Consider the following 21,022-nt stretch of genomic DNA (forward strand, 5'->3'; position numbering starts at 1 on the left):
AGAAAGGACGTGATAAATGTCAGCTCCCAGGTCGAAGGCATGTTACAAACTATCAGCAAAATGTAAATTCAGAACAAGTGTGTTAAAGCTCCCACTGGGTTGAGGATGCTCTTTTTCCAGGTCACTCAACACACAAAAGTGAGGCGAAGCACGGGCCTGGGCTCTGCCGAGCTCCAAGGCGACTTCAAATTCCTGCTTTCAAGGAACAGGCAAGTGTCCAGGGGAAGGGAGAGTGCGGGGCCGCAGGTGGGGGAGTGCCCGGGGGCCTGGCCGACAGTGTCCGGTTAGAGGGTGCCGGCAGCCGGGGTGACTGGGGCAAAGGCGGGGTGGCTGGGCTACCACTGTCCCCAACAGAACCTTTAGTAATGTCAAGTTTTATTTGATTTATTGTGGAGGGTTGGCAGGTGCCACCTGCAGGGTCAACGACACACCATCCAACCACTAGACGGAATGGCGAATGATCTGGAATCACACCTTACGTCTTCGGTTCCAAAAGCATCAAACAAGCGCAGGAAAACCAAACCGGGGCTGAAGCGCAATTTTCTTTTGGGGACAGAATTATGTTCTAACATTAAAATTACATTTTATTAGATCTACTAAAAAGAAATCTACAAATGATCCGGCCTCTTCAGTTTCAGAATTTGAACCCCAATTTAATGTCCCAATAAACACAAAAACATGACTTGTCTGTGGGAACTTTGGTGAAGGATTTGAAGATGCTTTTTTACGATGTTGTCTCCCAGTAACTATAAAATCCTGGGCCTATATTTGGAGCCTTTAGCTTACCGAACCCGGTAAAAAGAAAACAAGGGACTCGACGAGGCTGCGGGGAGAGCCGCAAGGCCACAGAGCGAGAGGATGAGGGGCTGCGGTAAGCGCGCGGGGGCCGCTCGGGGACCCTTCCCGCTGCCGTCTCCTCCGCCCCGCGGGTCCGTGGTTTCATCCACTCGCGCTCCCCACACGGCGGGAGCGGGGCCGACGCCCCCTGTCCCTAGCGGGGGCAGCCCGTGCGGGACCGGCGACGGAGGTTGCCGTCCCCAGGGACCCGCGACTCTGGACCCAGCATCCAGCCCCAAGCCCAGGAGGCGGCCTCGAACTGCCGCCCCCTCGGCTGTCCGCCCTCGTGCTCCCAGCCGTCCCCGCCCCACGCCGTCCACGCTCCCCGCCGTCCGCCTTCCCCTCCCCTCCCTTCGCGTTCCCACTTCCCCGCCGTCCCCGTCCCCCGCCGTCCGCGCTCCCGCCCCGCCGTCCTCGCCCCGCCCCCTCGGCCCTCCGCGCTCCCCGCCCCGCCGTCCCCGCGCCCCCCGCCCGCCGTCCGCACCCCCCGCCCGCCGTCCGCGCTCCCGCCCCGCCGTCCTCGCCCCGCCCCCTCGGCCCTCCGCGCTCCCCGCCCCGCCGTCCCCGCGCCCCCCGCCCGCCGTCCGCACCCCCCGCCCGCCGTCCGCGCTCCCGCCCCGCCGTCCTCGCCCCGCCCCCTCGGCCCTCCGCGCTCCCCGCCCCGCCGTCCCCGCGCCCCCCGCCCGCCGTCCGCGCTCCCTCCCCGCCGTCCTCGCCCCGCCCCCTCGGCCCTCCGCGCTCCCCGCCCCGCCGTCCCCGCGCCCCCCGCCCGCCGTCCGCACCCCCCGCCGTCCTCGCCCCGCCCCCTCGGCCCTCCGCGCTCTCCGCCCCGCTGGAGGCGCGCTGGGGGCGGGGCGGCCGGAAGCTGCGCGGTGATTGGCGGTGGCCTGGCAACCGCGGCGTCTTCCCTGTCTGCGGGCTGCGCCGGGGACTGGGGTCACCTAGACCTGGACGGGCTGGACCCGGCGTCCGAGTGGAGCCCGCCGTGTCCCTTCCTACGCTGCCCGCCGGCCGCGTGCGTCCCTCCGCGCCCGCCCGGGTCCCGCGGCCCCGGGAAGGTGGGCGCGTCCCTGCTGGGCAGTAGCTGCCCCCGCGCCCCCGACGGGTCGCCCCTGAGCAGCTCCCTGCCGCCGGCGCCCCGAGCCCGTGCGGCGGACCCACACTCTGCAGCCTGCACTCGCGGAGACGGAGCCGGCGACGCGCCCACGGCCAGGCGAGGCTAGCGCCGGCCCCGCGCGCCCCGCGGGAGAAGCAGCTGTCTGAGTTTCTGGCCGAGGGTGATTCGCTGAGGAGGGCCTCTTGGGCTTTGGAGGTAACGCAGGAACTGGGAGAAGTTTCCGTGTGCGCTACAGCGTAAGACGGGGAAGCTGCTGGCAGTGAAGGTTTTCTGCACCTTCCTTCCCTGCAAAGGCCGCCAGCCCCCTCCCTTTCTCACGGCCACGTCTCTGAAGTTGAGCCCGGGCTTCTACCACTCGGTGTTAAAAATAGAAAGGCGCACTTGGTAATTATTGGGGTAATTATTCCAAGCATCTGCTTGGTAGCATTCGGTTTCTTCTCATCAAGGACCTCCGTCCTAAAACCCTCCAATTATTTTCAGATTTTCTTTTCTTGGCCCTGTTTTCCCCAACCATGGGATGGTGCATTTCAACCTCCCTGCCTGTGCCCACGGTGGCTTAGCCTTTTGAATGCTGCAGCCCTGCCCTCGAGGGGAGAGTTGCTGTGTCCTGCACCAGGAATCTCCACTGCACCCATCAAGTTCAGAGCTCACGTGAATCGCAGATAGATGAGCTAGCCCAGACTTCTCCTTCAGAAACTAACAGGGATGTAGGGAGTTTGGGGTGTTGGTAAGAAAGCAGGGGAACTTACCACATGTTTAAGCTGAATGAATAAGCTCTAACTGGTGCGTGGTCCCTGACTCTTGGATCACACAAGGACCTTCTCTTTTGGGGCCCAAGAACTTTCTTGGGGGTCTCCCTGCAGGACGGTCAGGGGCATCTCTTGGACCCCTGGTGGGGGCAGACCTCCCCAGCTCAGGGCTAACTGGATGGAGCCCCACTCTCTCCACTTGGGGCATTTGGACTTGTGCCAGCATAACCTTTCCTATTTTTATAAAAAGTTCTGCCTGTCCCCACCTTCAGCCTCTCCAGCTCAGACTCTTATACCTCCAATATTTTTTCCATTTACACTTCCTTTCTCTATGCAGGAAATCCCTTCATGTTTCCCTAAGCTCTTGATGACTTTTAAAACTTCTGGAAATGTCCAAATTGGATTTGTTATTGGGTTCTTCCATCTCCAGATTTGTAGTAACCAACCCTGAATAATAATAAGAATGGTCTTTTAGTTTGCTAATTCTGCTGGAAATGCAACATACCTGAAGTGGGTTGGCTGTTATAAGGGAATTTATTAAGTTACAAGTTTACAGCTCTAAGGCCATAAAAATGTCCACAGTAAGGCATCTGGAGAAAGATACCTTCATTTAAGAAAGCCCGATGAGTCTGGGACACCTCTATTCAGCTGGAAAGGCACATAGCTGGTGTCTGCTGGTCCTTTGGCTTCTGGTTTCAAACAGCTTCCCAGGGGTGTTTCCTTTTTGCATGTCCAAATGTCCCTGTCTGTGTCACCTCTGAAGCTTATTCCAAATAGGTTCGCTCTTCAAGGACTCCAATAAGTGGATTAAGACCCACCTTGAATAGGTAGAGATACATCTCCATGGAACCCACGGAATCAAAAGGTCGCTCTCTCTTTTTCCCTCTTGTTTTCTCTGGTTAAATTCAATGTCCCAGTCATTTTCATTTCCGACGAGATAGGCCCCGAAACAGCTGGCTGTATGAGTCAGAAAATTTATGTCTGATTTTGGAGTACAGTCCCACAGAATAAACGTTCGGAGGGCAGGTACACCCTTGTATTCCAGCTGGGCTGGGCTGTGGTCTGGTTAGCCAGTCTACCTGGGGAGCAAGCTTGCGGCTTCTCAGGGGTTTAGCCTCTTTCCTCTCTTTGGAAACAAAATACCAAGTGTGATATAATCAGAATGCCCATGTGTAGTAAAGGTCCAGATAGAATAATGATTTTCTAAAATGGAAGAGCTCTGTATTTTCCTAATTATAAAAGTAAAACCCGTTTTAGAAATCTGCAAATAATGCACATATTTAAACAATATAAAAAAAGGCAAAGCCGCACATTAATTCCCGCCACCCAGAGAAAATGACTGTAAACCTGTGGGCCTCTGCCTTTCTAGATGTTTTTCTGTGTGTACCATGTACGAATACAGATACTGAATTTTACGGACACCTCAGCAATATATGTGGATATCTTCTTTGCAAGATATGTGTATCTGTATTACAATTTTAACGGATACATGGAATTCGCTTCATGGATGTACCCTAATTTGTATGTGACCAACCCTGTGCTGCTGGTAGGAAGTCTGAGTGTGACAATTGCCCTTGCAGGAGGTCCCAGTGACTTAGCCTCTAACCCAGAGATGGATAAAGCAGGCGCCTCGTCCGCCGTCCCCCAGCAGCGGCTGCAGGAGCAAGAGGGACATCGCGACCCCAAAACAGATGTGTCCAAGCAGAGCCTCGTGTCATCAGAGGAGTGGCTGCAGCTGCACGGGCTGAGGAGCCAGAGACTGACCCTGAGACAGATCTTATCACAAATCGGCTTCCCGCATCAAGAAGGTACGTCCTCGCCCTCCAGCCTGTGAGGAGATGCCTCCGGGCTGAGGGACCCCCAGACTGCAGGTCTGTGAGCTTGTTTTGATCTTGCATCTCTACCTGTGTACATGTCTCCTATGTATGTATATTTATGTTGCATAGATGTACTGTTGTCAATCCATTTATTAAATATTGGTAATGTTTGATTTCATCCTTTTTGGAGATGAAAGGAGAAATAATTAGAAATTATGTTTATTCATACCTAGCAGCTTTCTTTTTCATGCCCTGGGAAGTGCATCCCCTGTGGGAGGCCTTTGATTAAGACACCCGCTCTGTGAGGCTCCAGGTGGAACCTGCTGTCTTCCTGTTGCTACTTGCCTCATGTTGTGGTACGGTTTTTTTTTTTAATGTGTGTGCTAGGATGTTGGTTCTCCACTCTCAGCAGCACTGCCCCCCGGGAGTATGAAACTGTGTGAGGGAGGGTCTTTTTTGCTACTAGAATATGGGGCTTGGGGCCCAGGGATAGTGAGCACCCGACAGTGGGGCAGATGCCCTGCCCCCCCCCACCCCCCCTCCCCGCCCCCACCCCCGGCAGGAGCTGTCCTGCCCACGGTGCGAGCGGCTCCTGGTAGAGGAACGTGGCTTTAAGGGGCAGGTGCCCAGATTCCTGGGCTCAGGCTTGCTGGTTCTGACATTAGTCAGTTAATTGTGAGCGAATCAAGTCAATCCACGTCGATTGAGCAGTGATGTGGGGGCTATAAACAGGGACAGGGCCCAGCGTCGTCCTCAAGGAGCTCACCGCATGTGGGGAGCAGGGCAGTTCTGAGTGGGGCCGAGTGGGCAGTCCTGAGTGGGAGCCGCACCCTTGGTGCTGGTGTGGGCAGGCCAGGGCTGGTAGGTCCCGCAGCAGCTGTGGACCCAAGTGGGCGTTCCTTGCAGGGCAGGTGAAGGCGCTCCTGTGTGCGCCGCAGCCTGCCTCCACCTCCCTCTGCTTCTTTTAGGGCCCGCGGGGGGTGGGAAACCGGCCCCAGCTGGGGCAGTGCCGGGTTATAGAATGTGTCTTCCGCTCGTCTCTCCCCCCCACAGCCCGTCCCTTCTCTCCTCATTTTCCTCCCGTGGCAGCAGGTGAGTAAACCTGTGTGTTTCCCAGAGAGGCTGCCATGAAGGCAAGAAAAAGACAGTTTTACTGCTTCCCATGCCCTGGTGGTGTGAAGCAGTGAGCGCTCCATCCCACGAGGCTTTCTACTTTTTTTTTCAGATAGAAAAATGCAGAAACATATTTCCACTTCTGTGATATAAACCATAAACATAACTTTGTGCAAAAACAAAGATCTGAAAATATTCGTCTTACAAAACATTGTCAACAAAACAAAATATATTTTTCATTTTGTGAAAAAAAATACTATTTCAATACAAACGAAACTATTTAGTACCACAGTGCTATTACACACTATATCATTACAAGTAGTTGAAATGTAGTTAGTGATTTCAGTAATTATAAAATGTTGAAATAAATGTTACAGTTCTTTATAAAGTAACTTGATTTTATTTATTTAACCTTGATAATCTTTTTCAAGAGTATGTATTTTAATGGCTCATGGGAGCCTAATTTCTCTTTAAGGGACTCCTAGAAAAACTCAGATTCACTGAAATTGTGTTTACTTAAAATTATGCATATTCTTCGGAAAATTTGATTGTCACATGGTGTACAAAACTGTAGTTTGAGGCTTCATCATTAATTGGGTGCATAGCAATAAATGGATATATATCTTCTCCTCTACTAAAGGTAAGAAATGTGACTTATGATTCAGCCCATTTATTTCACAAAACATGTCTTATTTATCTCCCAGTAAATGTGGATATAGGCAATTCATAGTACTTACAGATCCTTGCTTGTTGTTTGAAGACTCAGTGCTTGCAGAAATTGCAGTACATTTTGGTAAACATATTTCCTTTACTTTTCACCATAATTGTAATTAAAAAAAAAAAAAAGAAAGATCAAAGTATTTCTAATTCTTTTTTTTTTCTTTCTCATGGGCAGGCACTGGGAATTGAACCCCGGTCTTGGCATGGCAGATGAGAACTCTGCCTGCTGAGCCACCATGGCCCGCCCTTCTAATTCTTTTAGACTCTCCTAATCAAATATCATTTTCTAGGAATTGCTTCACATCCTGTAAGTGTCTTTTAGCTGTAAAATAAAAATGAGACTTTATGATATTGGTTTAGAACAAAGTTTTTTTTATTTTAACATGAGCACAATCAAATATGAAATGCCTTTCTATGTAGAACTTGAAACTCAAAGATGGCAAAGTGTCCAGCAGGTAAATGCCGAGAGATGCACATTTGATGCCGCCTTCTAATAGAGGCAGACATAATTAGGCTGCTTCTAGCTTCACTCAGTTCTTGACAATCTTTAAAGTGAGAACTCAGTACTTGTTTATTAAAAGTACTATGGTATTTTGCAAATTGGAATTCATAGTCTTTGGATCCCAACCAACTCTATGAATAAATTGTTATAATTCATGGGGCTAGACTAAAATCTATGAACATTTCAGCATAGGAACAAAGCGGGAGCCATGGCTTCTACTTTTCAGTCTGGTGGGCAGTCAGGTCCCCGTGGGCAGGTGAATCAGTCAAGAGAAAGATTTAACATGTCTCTGAGAGATGAGTGCATCCGGCTGCACACTGGGGCAGACTCCTTCCCGGCAGGAGCTCGGTGAGGCCCTGACCCTGGGCCCGGCCTGGCCTGGAGAGCAGGGAAAGCTAGGAAAGTGTCCTGGGAATAAGTCTAATAAGGGCTCGGCTCTCCTTGAAGGCTTGCAAACTGTGGAAAGTCTTGGGAACCCCAGACTCGAAGGCTGGGTCGGAAAGAAGCAGGCCAGTTTCTCCTGGAGCTGCCACGTCCTGCCCTGGCAGGTGGTTTCCCAGCTGAGTCTGGCGTGGACGGTGGCATGGCTGCTGCTCTCCATGCCATGGGCTGTGGCTACTGGAAGCCTGGGACACTGTCCTATAACGAGAGAGAGGCTCTGGCCTCAGCTCAACGCTAGGGCCCTGGCGTGGGCTTGGAGGGTGGCAGGGGACAGTGGTGAGGCCCTGGGGTCACCGCAAGAGGCATAGACAAGGAGGGAGCTGGGCCAGGGGGGCCCGTGGGATCCTGTCCCCTCGCCTGCCTCGCCGCCAGAGGCCCTCCATGCACAGCTCCATGCCGACAGAAGGCCTGGGTGACTTCACAAGCCCCCCTCACCCTCCCTGCCTCAGCACCCTCCTGGGGGGCTTGTTTCCACTGCAGGCCCCACAGGCAGCCGAGGAAGCCCAGTGCTCCCCACGTCTGGAGCTCTGCACTGCAAGGGGGCATTTCAAGAGTGGACGAGATCCTGGTGGCCCAAGTTAAAATCCTTAGGCCTTTTGTTCCCCAGAAACCCTGGACCACTGGTGTCCTGTGCCCTGCGGACTGTCTGGGTATCCTGAGATGAGCCTCAGCGTCCATGTTTGTCACATGGGGAGGGTGGTAGAGTTTTCCAGAGATGGGGGCTGTGGGAATCAGACGGGCTGTCGCTGCACTTGGAGCCTGGCCATGGTGCTCCCCCCATAAATGCCTGTCACACCTAGCACTGGGCCTGTGCCACCCTGATCAGTTCATGCTCACAAACACACATACATGAGGAGGGAGGTCCGTTAGAAAAGGGAGATCACTTTCAGGAAATTGCGAAAGCTTTCAAAAGTTTCTGATGGGGCCTGGCGTCCCTGGCAGCCTGGCTGTCCTCGGAGTTTTCCAGCCACTCAGCAGCTCTGTGGGCTGTGGTGGCCATGGACTGGCCCCTGCACCTGGCCTCGCCCTTTCTCACACAGTCCTGCACACAGGAACGTGAGCTGCGGGGCGCGGCTGCCAGGTTTGTCGGAGGCTGTGTTAGTTTGCAAGCAGCCAGAATGCAATATACCAGGAAATGGATGGCTTTTAAAAAGGGGAATTTAATGAGTTATGAGTTCACCATTCTAAGCCTATAAAAATGTCCAAACTAAGGCATCCAGGGAAAGATACCTTAATTCAAGGAATGCTAGTAGGTCAGGAACACCTCTGTCAGCTGGGAAACCAAACTGGTCCCTTGCTCCTGGGCTCTATTGCTTTCAGCCTCTGTTCCTGTGGGGGTCCTCACTTTGCTTCTCTGGGTCTGGCTTTCCTCTCTTGGCTTCCCTTGGCTCTCTCCAGGTTCTGGCTTGCTTAACATCTCCTGGGAAGGCATACTGCAACATCTGCTGATATCCTTGTCTCTCCAGGCATCTGTGTCTCTGCTCTCTCTGTTGGTTCTGCCATTCCTGTCATTTCTGACTCTCTCTAAAATGTTTCCTTTTTTAAAGGATTCCAGTAAACTAATCAAGACCCACCTAGAATGAGTGGACTCACATCTCCGTCTAATCAAAGATCACACCCACGATTGGGCAGGTCACACCTCTATGGAGATAATCTAATCGTCCATTTCCAACCCACAGCATTGAATCAGGATTAGAAGAAACAGCTGCCTCCACAATTGGATCAAGATGTAAACATGGCTTTTTTGGGCACATAATCCTCTCAAACCAGCACAGAGACCCACTTGTGTTAGCCGGAATGGCAGTTCCTCATATATTGTTAGGGATTTTTCCATCCACATTTATGAGGAATATTTGTCTAATTTTTTTAGGTGTGAGGTTCATTTTGACTATGGAACCCAGTTACTTCAGCAGCATTTCCTGCAAAGTCTATCCCTTCTCCATGTAATCACCTCTACATCTTTTTCAAAAGCCAGGTATACTTGTGATGGGCTATTTCTGTTTTTTTCTTCTGTCCCGTTGGTCCATATGTGTGTCCCTCTACCAAGCCATGGTGTCTTAGTTTCTGTAGCTAGATAGTAGGTCTAGACTGGTTCCTCCCACTTTGTTCTTCATTTACTCCTCATTTGTAGCGACTCGAGTTTCTTTGCCTTTTCATATAAATTGTAGAATGATTGTGCTCATGTCTGCCTCCAGAAATCGTGCTGGAATTTTGATAGGCATTGCATGAAACCTGTGTATCAGTTTAAGAATTGACATCTTTAGTGTGTTGGGTCTTCTAATCCATGAACATGGGATGTCCTTCTATTTATTTACCTTTCCCTGGATTTCCTTTGTCAGTCGTCTTGTCATTTTTGCTGTATAGATACTATACATGCTTTGTTAGCTTTACACCTATTTCATTCTTTAAGCACTTTAAATGTTAATTTTGGTATGTAGAATTAGTAGAATTAGTGTTAATTCTTTAAGTGTCTGGTAGACTTGCCCAGTAAAACCTTCTAGGCCTGGTGATATCTTTTATGAGCATTTTTAAATTACAAATTCAATTCCTTAATGGTTATAGGAATATTCAAATTACCTTTCATATTAGGTGAGTTATAATAGTTTGTATTTTTTGAAGAATTGTTCCATTTCATTTAAGCTGTACAGTTTATGCGTGTAGAGGTTTTAATAGTATTCCGTAATCTGAGTCTTTAGTGATAGTCCCTTTTTCATTCTTAACAGTTGTAATTTATGTATTCCATCCTTTTAACTTTATCAGTCTTGCTTGAAATTTGCCAATTTTATTCATTTTTTTCAATAAATTATTTTAAGCTGAGCATTGAGAATGCATATTTATTTATTAGACAGCTTTATGGAGATAGAATTCACATATCATACAATTCACCTACTTAAAATGTACAATTTGTTGATTTTTCACCTATTCACGGGTATGTTCAGCCAGGACCAGAGTCAATTCTGGAACATTTTTATCACCTCAGAAAGAAACCCTGTACCCTTGATAGCCATCTGCTCTCTCATCTCCCCTAGGCAGCTGCTAATCTACTTTCGCTCTCTCTTTTTTCCTATTCTGGACATTTCATAAAAATGGAATCATAGTATGCGGGCTTTTCCACTTCACATAATGTTTCCAGGCTCGTCCATAGTGCAACTCGCATCAGTACTTCATTCCTTTTTATGGGTGAACAATATTCCCTTAAATGGATTTACCACATTTTGCTGATCCTTTGTCAGTTGATGGATGGAGTGCAGTTTTTCTAGTAGGCAGTTAAGTTGGCTGGACTCAGATTCCAAATGCCGTCTGCCCTGAAACGGTGACTTTTGGCCAGGCCCCTGCACTCTCCTGTGCATATGACAGACGTGGGGCCAGCCGAGGAGGCCCCCCACGTCGCAACTCGCTGCTTTTCCTCCTGAGCCGCCTCCCTCCATCACTGAGACTCCTCACGGAGCAGGGCTGAGGCTCCCTGTGTGCGTTCTCGCTGCCCTGGCCACATGGGGTGAGAAACGCCTTGGTCAAAAAGCCATGTAGGGCGGGCCATGGTGGGCTTGGGTGGGCCACAGTGGCTCAGTGGCAGAGTTCTCATCTGCCATGCTAGAGACCCAGGTTCAATTCCCCATGCCTGCTCATGCAAAAAGTAAAAAAGCCACACAAACACAGACCTCACCAGTATCCTTCCTTTGTGGATCGACACCCCTCTGGTTTCTGCCTGTTCTTGCCTGCTCTCTGGTACTTTCAAACAGCAGTTTTTGCATTTTGTCCAGGGTTCACCATTGTCTGCTGTGGGCAGGGTAGGGGATAAAATTGGCTCCACCACGGTTGGACTGAACATGCAGTGCCTCACCTGTAATTGGTGCTGCCGCTTGCAGACCCCCCACCCCTGGCTGGCACCTTCAGCTGGAAAGGCAGCCCCTCTCTCTGCTCTCTGCTGACTCCAGGGAGCAGCCTTGGGTAGAGACAGAATGTAGCTGCTAACCAGAAGTTGTCTTGTCTGTGTCAGTTAAGAAGGTGACATCTTGGAACAGTGGCGTTTTGGGGGTTGAGAGCTTTTCCAGTGGGGTCATTGCTAATGGAATTCATATAGCCACTCTCTGCCGGGATGAGACCTGTGCCTCAGCACTGCCGAGGTGTAACCACCACGCCTGGCCAGGGAGGCTGTACAATCCAGCCTTGTCCTCCTGTCTTCCCAAAGCAGGCTGTCGTCCTGTCTCCCGAGAGGGTGGAGGAAAGAAGATTCTAGAACCAGGAACACTACCTTTTCTCCCTCTGTTCTTTGGGATTTACAACAACAACAAAAATAGAAACAGCCTCTTCCCTGTGAAACCTTCCCTCGTCTTCTGCCCTGCCAGGCCGCAGTTAGTCCTTGAAGCCTCTCTGCAACATTCTCATGACACCATGAGGTGGTGGGAATTTGTTTCAGTGAACTAGGTCTTCCCACCCCATTAGCCTGGGCATGCCGTGGGCACTCAACGGGTGTTTGTGGAATTGACGTGGAACAACTGAGCACGTAATCTGATGAGAAGGAGACCGTGTGGTTCTTGTTCTGAATCTGCCACCTGCTTGCTTCCTTCCTTTAGTTACTCATGAGCCCCATGATGGGGTGACACTGGACGGACCCCAGAAAAGCGTGTTCTGAAAGTCAGTCCGTTCCTGTGGGTATGGACCTACTGTGGGCAGGAGCTTTTGGAAAGTAGGATCTTAAGCTATGACCCAGCTCATCCAGGGTGAATTATAATCTTCTTACTGGAGTCCTGTGTAAGAGAATGAAAGTCAGACAGAGAGAGAAAAAGCCATGGAAGCAAGAAGGCAGAGGCAGTAAAACCGGGAAGAGAAGGGGGAGGCCAGCAAATGCCACGTGCCTGGCCATGTGGCCCAGGAGCCCAGGATTGCCCTCACCTGCTCTTCCAGAGGAAGGGATCGCCTTGATTTGGACGTTTTCACGGCCTCAGAACTGGATGCTTGTAAGCTAATAAATTCCCATTGTAGAGGCCAGGGCATTCATGGTATCTGCTCTGAGCTGCTTAACAAACTAGCACAACCCCCTACCTGGGAGGATGAAGGACAATATTTAAATTTAATTTTTAAAATTCTAAAAACTAAGTCCAGGTTCTGAATAAAAGTTTTCAGAATTAAATATAATTTCTGTGTTGATTTTTTTTTTAAACTCCACCATGATCATTCTGGACAAAAGGACCAGGAAACAAAGACTCAAAACCTGCCCTTCTTCCCCATCTTTTATGCCTTGAGAGATTGCACTTCATAAATGGCTACATTGTTCATAATGCCTAGAAATATGTCATTATTTAGAACAGCGTATGAAACATCATATATTGTCGATGTCACTGGAGATATTTAAATGGTATCAGAGAAATAAAAATAAGAAACTTTGATAATGTACCATTTTGATTTTGATTGTTTTTTTTCTCATAAAAATGCAGATTATGTGACTTCTTTGGGGAGATTCGTATCTTCCCGCTATGCTGACGGCCTGTTCCCACAGTTTGTCAAAGCAGAGGACGGCTCAGTGTACAATGTAAGTCTGAGCTCCTTGCAGATGAGTGCCCTGCCATGGCCCGGGCGGGCTGAGCAGGGAGGTCTGCACTGCTCGGAAATGCTGCTGCCCGACCAGGGCCTTCTCAGAGCGGCCGCTGCTCCTTGGGCAGCCGGGACAGTGCTGGAAGCCGTGGCCGAGGAGCTGGGGGCGGGAACACTTGCCCTGTTAGAGCTCAGTGCATAAAGCTCTTGACCAGAGACCAACTTTTACACATCAGCATTTTTATTTTTCATTATTGAACATAAAAAAGCAATAGGAGGGAGTTTAGCTGAAAGCCAATTCCCACGGCCTGGCCAGGCACTAGGAATGGGACGGCTTTTGCAGGGAAAAGGCACCTCTTACCAGAGCCCTTCATTCACAGCAGACAGCAGGTGATTCTTGGGCCCTCGGTGCTGGGTGAACAAATCATGGACGCTGGCCTGCCTGCAGGGAGCTCACGGTCTGCCCGGGACACACCCTGCCCTTCACGCTGCTTTCCGTTCATGTCATCGTACATCCATATACCCCTGGCGTGTTTATTTCCTAGTATTTTTACATTTTAAATTAATGTTTAGACTTAGTCTGGTCCTAAGCCCCAATACCCAGGGCCTCTGGAGCTTGGTGCACTGAGTGTGCTTTTTAATCTGACCCACACTAAAGTGGGCGCACAGCCATGAGGAGCTGCAGCCTGTTTCCGTCTTGCTCCCCTGCAGCCTGGCCCCACGGTGTAAGGACACAGGAGGGCAGGGAAGTTGCAGTGAGGTGCAGCTTTTCCCAAGGGAGGCATGGGAAGCCGCAAGAGCTGGTGCTGGATTTTGAGGAAGGGGTGTGGGAGACACCTGGGGGTGGGTTTGAGCACAGAGTGAAGGCGTGTGCTCCACTTATTAAAGCTGCTGGAATGCAGCCTACCAGAGGTGGCCTGGCTTTCACAAAGGGGATTTATTATCTTACAAGTTTACTGTTTCAGTGATGGCATCAACAGGATGATACCTTCTCCAAAGACAGGCCACTGGTACCTGCGGTTCCTCTGTCAGAAAGCAAGGCACGCAGCCAGCCTCTGCTGGTCCTTCTCTCCCAGGTTTCGTTGCTTTCAGCTCCTCGTTCCAGTGACCTCCTCTCTGAGATTCTGTGGGTCCTCTCTTAGCATCTCTGGGGCTTTCTCTCTCAGCTCTCTCCAGGGGCTCTTCTTCTAAGCTTTCTCCAAGCTTCTCTAGGTGGTTCTCTCTGAGGTCTCTGGGATTTTTTCATCTTTTATCCTCATAAAAGACTTCAGGAAAGGATTAAGACCCACCTCGAAAGGGTAGGTCACATCTCAGTTGAAATAGCCTACTCAAAAGGTTCCACCACACAGGTCAGCACTCTCAAGGACGGTTTGAAAGAACATGGCCTTTTCCGGGGTACGTAAGAGCTTTCAACCAGCACAGCGTGGAAATGTGGAAGTGCATGGGGGTTGCAGAAAACCACATTTTCCTTAATAGTTTGGGCATCTGGGGTTTCAGAATAGGGAATTTTTTTTTAAACTCATTTTTGTCTCCTCCTCCCCGCCTAAAAGGCTAGTAGAGTTCTAAGAATAAATCTTGGGCCCTGCAAAATTGTTCCTGCTCTGAGTGAGTGATGCTTTATTTGCATATACAAGAAACTGTCTGCGAGTCTCTGCCTTCTTTCGGGGCAGCCCAGTCTCTGTACGTGGCCAGTGGCCGAGACCTGCAGGAGTTTGGCCTGAGAGTCAGAGACACTGGGCAGGAGAATGGGCAATTGGGGTGCCACGCAGCGGCAGCCAGGCAGATGTGCTGTCACACGCAGAAGCATCTTTAAAAACATTTTGGCATGTTGTACTTAGGAAAAACCTGTTTAAGTGAGATATATTTTTTCCCATCTGCCTTTATCCCCCTCCCCCTCTTTTCTTCTACCTAATTCTTTAAAAGGGCCCCTGGGCATTTTCTGGTGGGAATAATTCCGTTAACTATGACGATAAAACACAATCTGGAAACACTATTTTTTAAAGTGTACAGTGTTTTGAATAGCTCACGTGCTCGCCTTCCCTCCTGTGGGGACTATCCAAGGGCTTTTCGTGTGAAGGTCTGGACCACCCCTCCTGGAAGCCCATCTCCAGAGGGGTCATCGGTGACAGCTCCTGACCCAAGAGGCCATGGTTAGATGGTGTCTGAGTCGCTTTGGCCGCAGTGGGGCGCAGATGATTTATTTTGGTGTTGGTTTTGTCTCTTCCCTTTTAAGCTGACAGCCAAATCCGAACTGATCCAGCAGTTGGTGGAACACTTGGCGCGCGCCGCAGACAGCTTCCAGCGGCGGATGGACTGGCTCACCAGCCGGAGCCGCCAGGTTTTTGGCGTCATCGTGGAGCGGCGCGTCTCCATAGTGCTGGACCTCGGCGATGCGCTGCCGGAGGAGGTGGCGCTGAGCCGGGACGCCCTGAAGATGGTCCTGCAGGAGCAGGTGGCCCACCTGACCAGGTTCAACCTCGTGTGGTGAGTCCATGGGATGGAGACACTTCTCTGGGTTCTCACCAGTCGAGGTATTGGCATGGGGGGCCCACAAAGGTAGCTCTACGACGAGGGAGGAGGTTCTGTCTCGTAATTTCGTGGAATATACAATTTCAGTAGAAAAATCACAATGACTAAATCGCAGGGGACTTTTTTCTGCTTCGTATGTGACATTTGTGTTTTCAAATTAGAACCAAATGAGAAGCACAGTTTTCTTCAATGCACAGGAAGGGCAAAATAGAGGAACGTGAGTTATGTGGAACATGAAGTGGGCATAAAACCCCTTCACCCATTTTAGATTTTAGCTTGGGCAATTCATTCAAATTTGTCACAAATTTGGCTGACTTTCCAAACTGGCTTTGCAGCTCACCCTGAGGTCCCTGCCCCTGCCACCTGGTGAGGTGACTGCCTCTACTCAGAGCAGCAGGTGGTTAGCGTTACAGAATTTCCTTTATTTCCAGAGTTTTTCACAATCAATTATTTATGGATTCTTGGACTCAAGAGAATAGGGACATCTTTGCCAGCGTCTCGTTTGGCACGGTGGCCGCACCTCCCTCACAGGGGGCATCTGGCTAAGGGTAGGGGTGGGGGCACCCACCTAATTGAGTTTTTGTTTTTTATGTTATTTTCACCTAAATAGATGAAATCTTTGGGGAGGGTGCCTGGGTATGTCACATCCCAGGTCCCTATTTCTGATACAGGTAAATTAGTAAAGGCTTTTCCTTCCTAGAAAGTAACATGCCATGGTGCATATGCCACCTGGCCACCCCCTCTACCCAGAGGGCCCACCAGGGCTGACGCGAGCAGGACGAGCCTCTGCAGAGGGGGTGGGTGGGGGGCATGAGCCAGTCCCTCTCCAGCCCGAGCAAAGTGCTCAGGTTTCCTCGGGATTTAGACCCTAATGCTCTGTGAGCACAAAACAATGCTATTTTTTACCCAAAAGAAGGTAAATGATAGGAATCTTTCAAGACAATGAAAGCAATATCGTGAAAGGAGTAGAGATAACATTTTAGGTTAGTAAAATTGCTGCCGCTTTGCAAAGCTTAATAGTGCCTGAATGCTTGTCAAGTTACTGTTAATAGATGACACATACAAGCTTGTTTAGGGAACCAGCAGTCTTGGACATTTTTCCGAGCGCCTGTGAATGTTTATATGCCGAGGGTTTTGCTCCCGCACGTGGAAGATCGAGGCGCTTTGGGCACACCTGGGGCGGCTTTCAGAGGCTGGGGGCCGTGTCCTGCCCTCTCCCCGCCCTGGTGCTTAGGCAGCCTCTTCACGGCCACCAGTGACAGCCCTGTGCGGTTCCTTCCAGTGCTTCTCACGAGCCCGAGAAGTGGCGGGAAGACGCCGCGCCTGTGAGCCAGCAGGCCCTGGATGCCGCCGCTGCGTGGCTGGAGCAGCTGCAGCCGCCACGGGCCCTGAGTCCAGCCGCGCGCCCGGAGGCTCTACGGGAAGCCGGGAAGGACCCCACAGTAAGTGGCCTGGGCGTCCCCTCCACCCACCGGCTCTCGGCCCCAGCGGCAGCCACAGAGACCCCCGCCCCAGCACCCGCCGGCCCCACACCACTTTCCCACCTGCCTCTGTGTAGCCACCAGTTGATCACCAGGTTCCGGGGCGGAGGGAAGGAGGAGCGCAGCCTTGTGGAAGGCAGAGCCGGGTCGCCCCGAGTGCGGCCTGTTTCTAGAGTTAGGCGGCGGCTGTCTGCCTCCCTGGGCCCAGCTGGCTCTTTCTGGGGAGGCGGCCGCAGGCAGGGCAGCTATGGGTCCTTGGGTCCTGGGCGCCAGCAGGAGGCCTGGGAGCTGGGCCGCACCGTGCAGCCCTCCTGCCCTGTCCTGACGCCGTCCGTGCCTCGGGGCAGCGGGGCTGGGGGCCGGGCCGGGGGTCCTCACAGCCACGGCCCTGCCCCTCCATCATGTGCGCCTGTGGGGTGCGTCCAGTGGCCGGGCGCCTTGGCTCAGGACAGTAATGTAGTGGCCTGTGCTTTCGCAGCAGCCTCTGGAAATGAAGCTTTACCCAAAAGAGTGGACCAAACAGCATTTGTGCCACTTTTAGCCACAAGGGTGTGGTTTCTAATGGCAGGAGAGCCGAGGGGAGTGGAGGGCACTCGAGAAGTGGGGTCCTGGGGCCAGCCTCGAGCCTGCGTGGAGGAGCCCTGCTTTCCCTCGGTGTCCCATGGGCTGCACTCACCGCCGCCCTCCCCAGGCTGCCCCCGCTGCATTCCCACGCCCTGCTGGGGTCAGAGGCCATGTGGCAGCACCTGGAGGGGAGTGTCCAGGAGCCTCCAGGCCGTGTGCATTGATCCGGACCGTGGCGATTTGAAATTGGAAATGCGTCATCTTCCTCAGGAGCCAGAGGAACAAATGTTGCCCGTTACGGGAGGACTAAAGTCCAACGACTTTGCTCTCTGGCTTTTTGAGTTTGTTTTAACTTCTGCAGAATTTCACCCATCTGAACCCCTCAGTAAGCATCCGGGAGCACTTTGCGTGGGTGTGTGTCTGTGTGTGTGTGCATGTGGGTGGCACTAGCTAAGCGCCGTGTGATGTGCCTCTGCTTTGTGCAGCCCCTCTCTCTGGGGCTGCCCCTTGCCCAGCAGGAAGGGAGCACTTAGAGGGCTCCAGGGGAGACATGTGGGAAGGGAGCACCACAGCAGAGCAGAGCGTGCGGTGCAGGGCCGAGGGATAGCATGTCCCCATGGAAGTCCTGACGCTGCCATGTGACTTTGCTTGGAGACGGGCGTTGCAGATGTTACTGAGTGGGGGGTGCTGAGATGAGAGCAGCCTGGGTTGCCCAGGGAGACCCTAAATCCACAGACGGGGTCAGACCCTAAATCCACGGACAGGGTTGGACCCTAAACCCACAGTCGGACGTCAGATCCCAAATCATGCTCAGGTGTCAGACCCTAAACCCATGATGGGCGTAGGACCCTAAATCCAAGGTTGGGCGTTGGCCCTAAATCCACGGTTGGTGTCAGACACCAAATCCATGGTCAGGTGTCAGACCCTAACCCACGATTGGGCGTGGAGGCCGTGTGAAGCTACGCAGCCGCAGTTACTGGGAGAGGCCGGAGCAGTCTGCCTGGAGCCCCCGAGGGCACAGCGGCACCTTGATTTCCCATCTCCGGCCTCCAGGGCTGCAGCAGGGCCCAGCTCTGTGCTCCAGAGCCCCCGGAGGCTGGCATTTCCACAGACCCTGAGCCCCTCCACCCCGAGCCCCTTTCCAGCAGCGGTCCGAGGGACTCCCAGTCACTGCGCTGCCTAGTGGCCTCGCCCCCGGGTGTGCGGGGAGGGTCTCTTAAGGGCCGGCCCTGCCCCTCACGTCCATGCCAGCGAGGGTCACAGTCGCCCCTGCCACTGCGGTTTTGCTGGGATTGGGAGGCTTAGGGCTCTCACCTTTTTTTTTGGACAGTAAATATAAAAACCCAGGCCTTCCCCTCTGCTTGGTCACCTGCTTTGTGTCAGTGTCTCCTCCATGGCTGGGTCCGGGGGGGGGCAAACAGGGAGGCGCTGCCTCGTGGCCAGAAATGAGCAGGAGAGGCCGTCCCTGCAGCAAGCCCACGCGGGCATGAGGGCTGAGCGCGGTGCTGGCTGTGGGCATGGAGGGCAGAGACCGTGCCGCCCCTGGGGCTAGGCAGGGTCGGAATGACAGGACAGAGGGGCCGCTGAGGGGGACCTGGGGGCGGCCTGGGGCCCTTTAAATCGAGGTGTGGGGTTAGCGCCTCGGGAGCTGAGGGTGTGAGCGTGTGCCGAGGGCCCGGCGGGAGGGGCCGCACACCCCGGGCAGGGCGCTGTGGGCACAGGCCAGCCTCTGGGGCGGTGCGAGGCGGCTGGGGCAGGGCCTCAACCCAGCCCCTGCTCCAGTTCAGTCCATTCCCGCTGCCCGGGGAGGCGGAATTTCTATACTCGAGGCCCCGACGGCCAGCGAGGAGCAGGGCCGGCTGCTCCCAGGCGATTGCTCCCCTCCCCAGTCCGGCAGGATCCCAGGCCTGGCCGTGGGGTGGCCTCGCGCACCAGCCGTCCCCGATGAGCACTCCGAGGCTGCGCCGTACTTTGCGTCCTGGAAGTGACAGGAGCCTTTGACTCTAACAGAGCTGAACGGAACCCCACCTCGGCTGTTTGGGCAAATTTGGTGCAAATCAACGTTTTGGGAAATGCCCGTCAGCGAGGCGGTCGCGTGGGGGTAGCTGCTGCCGCTGGCCCCGCCCCAGGACTGACCCTGGCCCTGGGGCGCTCCCAGCTGCCCACAGTCTGGCCCGGGGCTGTGGGTGCCACAGAGGCAGCTCCTTGGGGCTGTACACCCCCTGGACCCGCTCCAGGTGGGCAGGGCGGTCACCCATGGCAAGAGCCCGCCCCCAGATGGTGGGGGCCACTGGAGAGGAATGGGACCTGGCTGCCCACCCCTCGTCTCGAGATCTTGCTTTCGCAGTTCTGGATTCGTGTCCACCTCCAGGAGGGGCCAGTCTCCCCACGACGGACGGGCAGGAGCTCAACCGCGGCCTCCGGCAGCCTGGGTTTCCAGCTGCAGCACTGAGTCGTGCTTTCCAAGCCTTGCTCTCCTCATCTGTAAACTGGGCATGCTATACCAGTTCCTACTCAGCAGGACCCCTGGAGTCCTGGATATGTGTGTCAGCTACCATCCCAGGGGCCTTTAAAGGCATCTTGCCGGTTTCTTGTAGGGGGAGACTGGGGATTGGTGCTAGTTCATCTTCCTCTCGGCTTTTCTCAATGTCACATGCGCAGAGAGGAGAGGCTGAAGGGTGGTGTGCAGGAGAGCAGGCTGTGATTGGCCATCTCCAAGTAAACCAGTCCCAGGAAATCTGCACTGCAGATAACCGAGAGGCGACTGGAAACAGGCACTTATGAAGCTGAGCTAGAACTCAGTGAATAATGAATTACCCCATAGCATTAGTAAAGGAAAGGAAATCTGACTCACTGCTGGCTCCAGCAATTTTTATTTGTTGAAATCTTGAGGGTAAAATACATTCCTGCAGAAGGATTTCAGATCTTGCAGCCAAGTGTGCCTGGTGTGCAATGGGGTTGCACTGGCATCAGAGCCCCCAGTGGCCCCAGAGGGTCTGCCCTTCCCCCCATCACCCCACCACACCCCCAGAAAGTACTGCCCGGGTCTTCCCTGCCGAGGAGCATGGGTTTTAGAGCCTCAGAAGAGGATAAACCTGTTCCCATACCAGACTCGGACACCGATGCAGCTGGAAACCCATACGTGAAAGTGCATCTTGGCAGGAGCCTGTCTGCGGCACCCAGCACCACTGACCTTGAACAAGAGGGAAAATCACTCTGACATGCGTGCTGGAGAACCAGGAAAAACCTGGCAGTGGGGAGAACCACGAGTCCTCATTCATTTATTGTTTTTTCTATCTCCCAGGTGACTGAGAGAAATTTAAGACGTTTACAGTATTCCCCAGGCTTTATCTCCCATTAGGCTACTTTGAAAAATCAGGGAGCTGGTGTCGAAGCGCTGGGGCGAAGGAGCCGTGGGGAAGGGTGAAGAAGGGCTTTTCTGTGCCGGGTTTGAGGAGGGCGCTGCCCGAGGAGCCGGGTCCCAGCCCCCACCCTGACCTCCTGCTCCCCAGCTGACACCCCAGTCTGCCCCCACCCCCTGGGCCCACAGTAAATGTCCCCCCAGCATCACATGGGCCAGGGCTTCCGGCCAGGACTGTGAGCCCACGCGCCTCACTCAG

General features: G+C 52.9%; 1 protein-coding gene across 1 annotated transcript in view; it reads left to right on the forward strand.

The window, feature by feature from the left end:
- Positions 1 to 2,033: 2,033 nt before the first annotated feature.
- Positions 2,034 to 21,022, forward strand: part of VWA3B (von Willebrand factor A domain containing 3B) — a 147,821-nt gene continuing 128,832 nt past the window's right edge. The window contains exons 1-5 of the mRNA XM_077133819.1: positions 2,034 to 2,149; positions 4,284 to 4,511; positions 12,732 to 12,826; positions 15,062 to 15,312; positions 16,640 to 16,799. Of these exons, the coding sequence (XP_076989934.1) occupies positions 4,316 to 4,511; positions 12,732 to 12,826; positions 15,062 to 15,312; positions 16,640 to 16,799 (702 nt within the window). The 5' untranslated portion in view covers positions 2,034 to 2,149; positions 4,284 to 4,315. The remainder of the gene's footprint in view (positions 2,150 to 4,283; positions 4,512 to 12,731; positions 12,827 to 15,061; positions 15,313 to 16,639; positions 16,800 to 21,022) is intronic.

This window comes from Tamandua tetradactyla, chromosome 17, assembly GCF_023851605.1.
Source record: "Tamandua tetradactyla isolate mTamTet1 chromosome 17, mTamTet1.pri, whole genome shotgun sequence".
Classification (NCBI taxonomy): Eukaryota; Metazoa; Chordata; class Mammalia; order Pilosa; family Myrmecophagidae; genus Tamandua; species Tamandua tetradactyla.